The 11164-nt window shown below is 40.9% G+C and overlaps 1 protein-coding gene across 1 annotated transcript; it reads right to left on the reverse strand.

Annotated features, from left to right (window-relative positions):
- Positions 1–146: 146 nt before the first annotated feature.
- On the reverse strand, positions 147–833 carry LOC141588204 (uncharacterized). The gene is made up of 2 exons (XM_074409659.1): positions 501–833; positions 147–416 (listed from the first exon to the last, which is right to left on the reverse strand). Exons 1-2 carry the CDS (start codon positions 831–833, stop codon positions 147–149), a joined length of 603 nt encoding a protein of 200 aa, XP_074265760.1.
- Between the last annotated feature and the right edge of the window lie 10331 nt (positions 834–11164).

The raw sequence follows: 11164 nt of genomic DNA on the forward strand, positions 1-11164 counted from the left end.
TAGTAATCAAGGAATGCATCTTGAATTTGATCAGGTGTATCACATACTCTCCCATGTGCATCCTCTACCCTGAAAACTTTATTCCCATGTTTTCTCTGCTTAAGCAAACCATGAAAGAAGGCACTATTTGAGTCCCCATCCTGTACTCATTTATGCTTTGCTTTCTGAGCTAGAAAACTATCTCTTGCTGCAACTAGCTCTTTCAATTGTGTAGTAGCTTCTGATTCAGCTGCTCTCTTCTGCATATCTGAGGGATCCCTGCCTAACTGATCCTGCAAGTCTTCAATCTGTTTCTGTTTGACATCAACAGCATGTTCAATGTCACTGAATTTCTCCCTGTTCAGCTGTCTAAGGGCAGGTTTCAGTATTTTCAATTTTTTGACAAGCTTAAACATTGGAGTCCCAACCACTTTAGCCTGCCAAGTACTTCACACAATAGGAATGAAATCCTTGGAGCCACCCCACATGTTAAAATATTTAAAACATCTCTTGCTCTGCACCTGCTTGTTACTACTCACAATACATGGGGTATGATCATACATCCCCTCTGGTAGAAAATGGGCATACAAATCATGTAGATGATCACACCAATCCTTGTTAACCAACACCCTATCCAATCTACTATATATCCTCTCCTCAGGCTGTTGTTTGTTGTTCCAAGTATATAGAGCACCAGTAGCAGCAATATCCAGAACACCACAATCAGCCACACAGTCCCTAAATGGCTCTATTTCAGAGGAAGGTACATTGCCACCAACCCTTTCATTTGCTGCCATTACACAATTAAAATCTCCTGTTATAGCCCATGGTCCAACAATAGTGATGCGTGTCATTTATATGATGTTTTACACCCTATTTTACACGTATTACAGAGCTCATTTGTGTAGTTTATGCTACTATTTGCCCCATTTCGCCTACTTTCGTATTTTTATGTAATATTGCAGATTTATGCGGAAATGAGTAGATATTAAGCTAAATCCATCCCCGAGTATCTTGCATTGCATCTAACGTGAAGTATCTACTTACGGAACGAGCTTGGTGCGCATTTCGAGGCCAGAAAGATAATTTTATGAAGAATTTTAAGCGGACTATCAGCTAGAGCAGTCGATCGACTGGCCTCAATGGTCGATCGACCAATGCACGATCTCCAGAAGCTACTGTTCAGCGATGACCAGTCGATCGACCGGTCCCAGCAGTCGATCGACCACACCGTTAATTCTGACGTGAATTAATAGAACGATATTTCCGAAGCCCAATGTATTCTTAGGTTTAGGAATAAGTGTTACGTATATTCCTATATAACGTAGCTTTAGTTTTCAGAATAAGCATTCGGATTTTAGATTCAGTTTCTCGTTTATCACAGATAATTAGGGTTCTTAAGATTATTGTTCTTCCATTAATAAAGTTTGTTTTGCAATCGGTTTTTGATCTCTCCTTTACAATTCCTTTACACGGTACTCTCTGTTCCTATATTAAGTTTTATTGCTTTCATTCGTAATATAGAATTGCTAGGTTAGATCTCCCGAAGCAAAATTATTATTCTATGTTAATTGTTTGTTTAATAATTTCAAGCATGAATTCAATAGTTTTATTTGATAATTTTACTGTTGTTTTCATCATAGTCATGAGTAGCTAAATAGCCTGTGCTAGGATGTAGGGGAACTGTAGGTTAGGCGGCATTAGAATAAGAAGACCCTAATCGCGCCATGGTCGATCGACTAGGTTCCCTGATCGATCGACTGGCCACGTGAGTTCAGCTTCGTTTTAATTAATTACATTGCTATGTTTGACGAATCGAGTGCACGCGACTAGTTAAACGCCTAGGATTTGACCGACCCAATAAAGATCGAAAGATAGGGAAGGGAGATAGCCTACCTAATTAAGACGACTAAATTAATAAGATCGAGAGATGAGTTAATTTAGCCTTTTTAGTCACTTTTCAGGACGAAAGTCAGTATTAGTGATATTAGGGACCTGTAGCGAGATCGAAAGATGCTGCCTGTAAGGATGGACCGAGAGGACTTCTTATTTTCCGTCTCACGTGTTTGTTTTAGACCTACCTAGTATCTCGCTTGAGAAACTATAGTGAACCGACCATCTTAGCACCATTTTAATATTTGTTTTCATCCGTTTATTTAGTTTACTGTCTTTTATTGCCTTTAGCTATAGACCAAATCAAATCAAACCCCCACATTTGTTACTTTAAAGACTAAAATTAGACAGCCAAAAATTGCATCGCCTCCCTGTGGTTCGACCCTGTTACCAATAGCTTCTGTTAGTTTTAATAGGTATTATAAATTTTTATCTTTGGTGCACACAACGACGGGCATCAAATTTTGGCGCCGTTGCCGGGGAGGCATTGTTTAAAATTTTAAGTTGTTTTTATTTTTAGTCTTTCTTTTAGTTTAAGGGACATTTGTTCCTTAAACTTTTCTCATATTCTACTTGTAGTTTCTTCTTATGCGCAGGTCACAGGGTGGTGAATTACTACCGTTCAATCCCGAGATTGAGAAGACTTTGCGTGAGTTGAGACGATCATCTAGAGTATTGCCGACAGAGGAAGAGCTGAGTACTCTGTCTAGTTACTACGAGAACGAGCTATTTGAGGAGGATCCACATTCATCTCATGTTTCCACTTCTTCAGCTGAGACCGTCACATCTCTAGATTTTCCAGTTATGGCTGAAGAAGCAAGTATAGCCAGTCACTCGGAGCCGACAGCTACGAATCTTTATAAGGGATTTGCATTACCAGGGGAGGACAGAAAATTCGAGCCGAAGCCTTCTTATATTAACCTGGTTGAGAGGAACCAATTCGGGGGAGCTGCAAATGAAGATGCAGCCAAGCACATTGAGACATTCATTGATTATTGTTGTTCCATACCCCCACCAACCGGTGTGACCCAGGACCAGGTGAAGGAAACTATGTTTATATTCTCTCTTCGTGATGCTGCAAGGGAGTGGTTGTAATACTCCGTATTTATGAGTCTTCGGGTACTCTATCGAGTAGGCCTTACTCTGTCGAGTAAGAGTAAGTTGTGTTTTAGAAAAGTTTCTGACCTGTTGGGTACTCGATCGAGTAACTAGGATACTCGATCGAGTAAGGGGGTACTCGATCGAGTACCTTGGGTACTCGATCGAGTAGCCTAGGTTTCGGGAGTTTTTCTCGGGTTTTGTTAATTATGCGATTAAGATATATAACCTTCGTCGTCATTATTCTAAACACTTTTGCAAAACCTAATTTACTGTTAAAGAGAGAAAGCAAGTACGTTCTTAATCCTAATCGCATCGTTAGCAAATCCCGGAGTTTTGAAGGTCGGTTCTCATCGTTGGTTATACCGTTGAGATCCTTGCGTCGAGGGTAAGATCTATGTACCCTTTTTGTTGTCTTTCCTTTGATTTGGTTAAACCCTAATATAGGGATTTGGGGGTTTTTGAGTAGTATGTGATTTGGTAGCATTTATATGTTGTATGATAGGAGGAGGTTTCGTAGAGGAAGCTTTTTGATACAGCAGTAGAGACCGTCTGATAGTGTGCTTTCCAGGTAGGATTTCTTACTCAGTATTAGTCCCATAATGGGATGATTGTTGTTGTGTTGAGATTGATTGTTTGATGTAGTAATTGTATTGTGACGGTTGTGATTGTGATTGTGATTGTTGTCTATGGTCTTCGAGGCGTGTCCTCGACTGAGTGGGGTCACTTGCGGGAGTGGCTTCACGCCCTAGTTTCGCCTTCTGTGGAACCCGCCACAGAAGGGATGTGCACATTAATGGACAGGGTTATCGCTCATTATGAGGAGCGGGGATTTTGTGGGTACGGCTGCGGTCTCCCCATTTGGTGGTCGGGTCCAGGTGGACGATCGGTGATTGAGATTATTGGAATTGGTGTGGTTTGTGTGTGATGATTAAGTGTCTGTTTATCTTATTGTTGATATATATTGAGTTGTGTGATTAGTACTGACCCGGTTGTTGTTTTGTAAACCTGCGGTGATCCATTCGGGGATGGTGAGCAGATATTGAGCAAGTATGAGATGAGTCGGGATATTTGGGATTGCCACGAAATGATGATAGAAGTCTTCCACTGTAGCTTAGTAGTTTCTTTACATTTGATTAGGACGAAGAAACGATCGGTTTGAGAACATGTATTATACTTTTGGTTTTGGTTTCGAGAATTGTAACCCTTCACTAAGTATTTCTATTTAAACGTTGTTTCTTTATTGTTTATTTGATTATCATTGCCTCGGGTAACCGAGATGGTAATATCTTCATACCTGAGTGGTCCTGGTAAGGCACTTGGAGTATGGGGGTGTTACAAATGGTATCAGAGCGATGATCCTGAAACCTGTAACCAATGAACCTAATGAACATAGGGAGTCAATTAAAATGAACTCGGGGTAAAGGTTGTAGGAGCTAATGCAAAGGCTTGGGAGACGTCCTGAAGTCACGAACTCGCCCTACAATTTTGAACCGGTCACATGGGGGGTGTATGTCAAGGTCGTATGTGTTGTTTGGTTAACTTGTGTGTGAATGTGATGAAGTGTGTGTAACTGTTGGAGAAGTAGAAAGCTGAGAATATGAAAGAAAGGTTGATGATATATGTAGACTCATTGTTGGAATGAAAACATGTTGGATGTTTACAATGTGGCGTTTAATAACATGATATAATGATTTCGTAGATCGTATGAAAAGATGCGTAGCATTATATGCTTAGTTATGATATAATGTTGGTTTTATAAAGTTTGTAGCATGTTAGCATATGATATAGCATGCGGGTAGCGTTTCGGAGTTAGCATGACTCGATCGAGTGGGACTGACTTGATCGGGTGGGTTTTTGACGATTTTGAGTCCAGAATCGTGTTTTTGGCCACTCGATCGAGTACCTCGGGCACTCGATCGAGTAGGGGATCACTCGATCGAGTAGCCTAGCTACTCGGTCGAGTATGTTAGAGATCAGAAGGTTTGTTTGGGGTCTGATGTTGGGGCACTCGATCGAGTATGTTTGGCACTCGATCGAGTAGCCTGTTACTCGATCGAGTGTGTTTGGGAACTCGATCGAGTAGGGTCTGGGCAGTTTGTTTTCGTGTTTTGAGGTTTTAGCGCGTATGTTTATATCCACCCCTTTTCTGATATAGTTTCAAGATACCACCCAAGAAGACTGCTTTGTATGCGAGAGCTGAGCTTATGAACATAGATGACATCGTTAAGATGTTGGAGCATCAGGATGCTCTTACTGAGGCTTTAAAGACTGTGGGGAAAGATAAGGATAAGGATAAGGAGAAGGAGGTTTATCATTCTAAAATCAGCCTCTATATAGCGAGGTTTAACCCGAAAGAGTACAAGGGAGTTGGGGAGATTAACCTTCTTGATAGCTGGCTTAGAGAGATGGAGAACATATTAGATTTGGTTCACTGTCCTGATGAGATGAGAGTGGAACAAGCTGCGTTCTATCTGAGGGAGGCAGCTGGCAAGTGGTGGGATATGGTGAAAGTGAGTGCTAAGGAGATATATACAAACCAAGGTTTACCTGCTATACCCTGGGAGGAGTTTCGTAGGGTTTGTGAGAAAGGAGTTCGCGGAGCATGTGAGGAGTAAGTTGAGAGAAGAGTTTGACAGTTTTAAGATGACCGCCGAGATGTCTCTGGCCGAGTACTACAGCGGTTCAATGACAAGTCTAGGTATCCGAGGATATGGGTTTGAGTGAGGAGAATTTGGCGTTGAGGTTTGAGAGGGGGTTGACCCCTAAGATTATGGATAAGTTACCCGTGGGAGTCCTTACTGATGTTAAGGAAGCTTATGAGAGGGCTGGGAGAGCTGAGAGGTTGGTGGAGATGGCTCAGGAGAGGTCAGGTGGTGAGAAAAGGAAGTCTGAGAGCGAGGGTGGTGGCCAATCTAGTTACAAGAAAGGCAACCACAATCGCCTAAGGGGTTTTCCGGGTCGTGGGGGTTGATCTTTGGGGCTTCCTTTGGGCGTGGCCGTGGAAGTGTTAGTGGTAGTTGGGGAGTGACTCGCTATTTGTGGTGGTGTAGGCCACAAGAGACATGAGTGCACAAGTGCAGGGGAACTTTCCGGGGACTCGCGCAGAGCTATGCGAGCAATAGACCTACTGGTCATGGCCAAACCGGGAAGTCGAGTTACCAGAGTGGAGGCAACCGCAACGGCGGTAATTCTTATCGGAAACCACCAACGAACAACAACAACAACCAAGGGTCGGGTGCTAAGCCGACCACATCAGCCACCAAGATCTTGTCCGGGGAGGTGGGGAGAAGACCAAATGGAAAGTTATTCATGATGGAGAAGAAAGCGGTGAGGAGGATGCACACGTTATCACCCAGACGTTTCTTGTTAATGGTATTCATACCTTTGTTTTGTTTGATTCGGGGGCTTCTCGGTCGTTTGTATCTTCGAGTCATGTTAAACAGATTGGGTTTAAGGGTGTATGAGTCATCGGTGAGAAAGTTTTTATACCTTCGGGTGAGTCTATATCTTGTGGGAGGTTATATAGGGATGTACCTATGATAGTTGGGCAAGTTGATTTCCCTGTAGACTTGCTAGAGTTTCCTTCTGACGGTTTTGAGATGATAGTTGGGATGGATTGGCTGGGAAAGTATAAAGCTAAGATAGACTGTCATCAAAAGAAAGTGTCTTTAAGAGGTCCTAAGGGCGTTAGTGTGTCTTATCGTGGGTTTCTAGTCAAACCCAAAGTTAAGTTGATTGCAGCTGTTACTTTGAAGTCATATCTGAGGAAGGGATGTCCTTTGATATTGTGCCATGTGAGAGATGACCGGATAGAGGGTCCGACATTGATCGATACGGTGGTGGGAGAGTTTGAGGATGTGTTTCCAGAGGAGATTCTGGGGTTGCCGCCGAGAAGAGAGATAGATTTCACAGTAGAGTTGAAACCAGGGACGGGGCCAATCTCTAAGGCACCGTACCGTATGGGTCCTAAGGAGATGGAGGAACTTAGGAAGCAGTTGGATGATTTGATAGAGAAGGGATACATTAGACCTAGTGTATCGCCGTGGGGAGCACCCATTGATTTTTTGTGAAGAAGAAAGATGGGAGTCCGAGGTTGTGCATAGACTACGAGAGCGAATCGAGTGACGGTGAAGAATAAGTATCCTTTGCCAAGGATAGATGACCTGTTTGATCAGTTGAGTGGTGCATCAGTCTTTTCTAAGATTGATTTGAGGTCAGGGTACCATCAGGTGAAGATTAGAGAGGTGGACATACCAAAGACAGCTTTCACGTCGAGGTATGGCCATTATGAGTATGTGGTGATGCCGTTTGGGTTGTCTAATGCACCGGCAGTGTTTATGGATTTGATGAATAGGATCTTTAGACAGTTTTTGGATAAGTTTGTAGTGGTGTTTATCGACGATATCTTAGTCTACTCCAAGACTAAGGAGGAGCATGAGGAGCATCTGAGAATCATGTTGCAAACTTTGAGGGAGCATGAGCTATATGCTAAGCTATCTAAGTGTGAGTTCTGGTTAGAGAAAGTCGCTTTTCTGGGGCATGTGATCTCTAAAGATGGAGTAGATGTGGATCCGGCAAAGATTGAAGCAGCAACAAAGTGGGAAGCACCAAAGAATGTTGCTGAGATCAGGAGTTTTCTGGGTTTAGCTGGGTACTACAGACGGTTCGTGAAAGATTTCTCCAAGATAGCTAGACCTATGACCGCGTTGATGAGGAAAGAGAACAGGTTTCGTTGGGATGAGAGTTGTGAGACGGCGTTCCAAACATTAAAGGAGCGTTTGACCACAGCTCCTATCTTAGCATTGCCTGAAGGGAACGAGAACTTTGAGGTTTATACAGATGCCTCAAAGAATGGGTTGGGATGTGTGTTGATGCAGAACGGTAAAGTGATTGCCTATGCTTCTAGGCAATTGAAGCCTTATGAGCAGAACTACCCTACTCATGATCTGGAGTTGGGTGTAGTAGTGTTTGCTCTCAAGATATGGAGACATTACCTTTATGGAGCAATCTTTAAGGTATTTTCTGATCACAAGAGTCTCAAGTACATCTTCACTCAAAAGGAGTTGAACATGAGACAGAGGAGGTGGATGGAGCTGATTGGCGATTATGACATGGAAATTATCTACCATGAAGGGAAGGCCAATGTAGTTGCTGATGCTTTGAGTAGGAAGAGTGTACATTCTCTGTGTACAGCTATATCTTTGATGAGGCTGAGAGATGAGGTAGCGAGGTTTGGGATACATATGATGCAGAAAGGAGATGCCATGGGTGATATGACATGAAGGAAATGTAGATTCATATACATACTAACATACTCATATATGTCTAAATTAATTTGGCATAAAATTAAAACGGATTTTATGCATGCAAACAAATAATATAATAGAAGAGAAGTCATGTCCTTACATTGTTGATTTCGGATTTAAGGGCACAAAAGAGATCACCTTTCTCTTTTGATCTTGAGCTTTTCCTTATGGATGAACAAGATCTAAGTATAAGATCTCTCCCTAGGAATAATACCCAAAGCTAACTCTTAATCTAATTAATATTATTTGATCTAGTATAATATTAATCTAGTGAAAAATTGAACCAAAATATTTGGTATTTGAGTTCTCAAAACCGGTTGAGAGAAGGGGAGAGGAAGAGGAATTATTGTTATCTCTCTAAAAAATAATTATGTTGAGTGAATGAATAAATTATCTAACCCACTATGCCATATAGTGAAAGATAAAATAAAATGAAAAAGAACCCTTGTTCTTTCCAAGGGAGAACCGGGTAGGGTGGAGGGAAATGGCCTATGCATGGCCTTTGTGCTCTTACACAAAAGGCACTAGGTATGCATGCCTATATTAGAGAAATGATGATGAATTCCACTAATCTAAATTAACATAATATGTTAATTATTCCCAATATTTCGGTCCACATTGTAATATGGATTCCATATTATTTTTGTCAAATGTCAATATGTCACATGTCATATGTAACATAAATTGTTTATGTATTTTTAACATATTAAAAATCAACGTATTAATAAAAATACGTCATATACAAAAATCGACTTAGTAATTCATAATTACTCGTACCAAAATATTTTACCGTTTATAAATCGCATTTATAATAATTCATTCAAATTCAATTGTTTCTTTAAACAATAATTTCATCCGAGTAATGATACAATTTGATTACTCAGACCGTATCTCATTTAATCACATTTCAATTTGATACGTAAATTTTACTTCCAAAATCGTCCGTCAATTTTTCAAGTAATTTAATTAACTCGTAACATTATACGATTAATTAAATGATCAATTAAGAGTATCGCCCTATAGGTATGACCTAGGGGTCAATCGATCACCACCGTCACACGACAAGTAATGTCAAACTCTAGTCACCAATCATTACCGATATATGTTGACCAGTTGAAAGAATAATATTACTTCCCAATTGTATTCTATATAATGAGACTTAAACATGTGATCATCATGATCAATGATCGTGATCGCATTATTGTCGGAGGACACATATTCCAACAATCTCCCACTTGTCCTCGACAAGTGTGGGTCACCAATTCTCTTGTCCTATTACTATCTCCCACTCAATGCAAGGTGTCTTTCAGGTCGTACTTGCAAGTGATCATATCGAGAGTGGTTTCCTCGATCTGGAGAATAACTGATTGACCGGACTTATCTATCATGGATACTTTCCGAGCGTGGCCACGCATTTCCAGTTCATTACTCCTCGAGTGGCCCTGAGATATTGTTATAACCCTGACAAGGGGTGGACAATTCCTATCGCACTTATTCCCTTCGACTAGCCACAGCCATCATAACCCAAAATATGCCCATTTGACCCCATTTACGAAGGTCGTAGTAACACAAATCAAAGTTAATCCAAATCGTGCCATCTTAGGCGAATAGTCTTTAGTCAAAAGAATCGACTCATTAGAATACTATAGTAGCTCTCGCCACGACCAGGCTATATAAATTTGCCAGAACTCTATAAGCGGTCATAAGGCCCGACAAAATGTTCCTAACAGTCTGCCTATGTGATCGACTAGTCATCTCACATGACTCTATGACACTTGAACTTGCCATCAATCGCTGATACCGTCGTCAGGTACCAAAAATAAATACCTAAGTACTACTAACAGAAGCTAGCGGTAAGTAGGGTCGATCTCCACAGGGAGGCAAAAATGAGATTTATCTGTCTAATTTTAGTCTATGAGTAACGGGTCACAATGTGGGGGTTTGAAATGATTTTCTAAACTAATAAGAATAAGGAAAAGAGAATAAGAGAAGGGGATTAACCAGACAGAGAGAAACAGCTAAGACAAACGGTTCACCATAATCATCCGGTCAAGTAATCTAGGTCTCAGGTCAATGCAAATACGGTCTAAGGGGTAACGAACGTCACCTTTCGGTCCTTAATTCACCCTAAAGTGTAAACAGCTTAATTTTCGCCCTCACTGCAATACTCTATTGTTCGCTACTAGTCTACCTTTTCCAACCTTTCGGTCCAGGTCAAGGATCACTAAGAATTAAAGGTCTAATTGCGTCGACTCAATCGATGCGGATACAATTAATCGCATCATTTAACCAACAAAGACAATACCAAAGATTAACCCAATAAATCGATTACTCTCCCTTCATAATTATGGATCCCCTATAGTCTTAGCAGAGGGGAATTAGCTACTCATATTGATGAAACAAATAAAGATAAATAAGCAATTAATTGAAAGAGGCATTATAAGAGAGAGAATTAACCTAAGATACATAAATTAAATAAGAGTATAAGAGAGATTAAGAGCAAACTAATTATGAATGAGAATTAAGGAAAGAGAAAATTACAATTAATCCGGAAATAGAGAGAAAAGAAGAAGCGTCGTCCGTCCCCATCGACTCCTGGGGAATGAATGATTGTGCCATTAGGTCTAAACTACTCTTATTTATACTAAGTAGTATCATTCTTATTAACTAAATATAAGATAAACATAAGATATAATCTAATTATACTCGACACTATTATCCTCGCTGTAGCTAGTACTCGATCGACCATATATCTACTCGATCGAGTACTTTTCCTGCTTTGCGCACTGAACTTCAAACGGCTGCCAATTCTTCGTTACTTGGGAAAATAGGGCGATTCCGGTAGCGTTGGAAAGCTAAGAGGACAAACTTTCATCTCCAATTGG

This window comes from Silene latifolia, chromosome 6 (genome assembly GCF_048544455.1).
Source record: "Silene latifolia isolate original U9 population chromosome 6, ASM4854445v1, whole genome shotgun sequence".
Taxonomy (NCBI): domain Eukaryota; kingdom Viridiplantae; phylum Streptophyta; class Magnoliopsida; order Caryophyllales; family Caryophyllaceae; genus Silene; species Silene latifolia.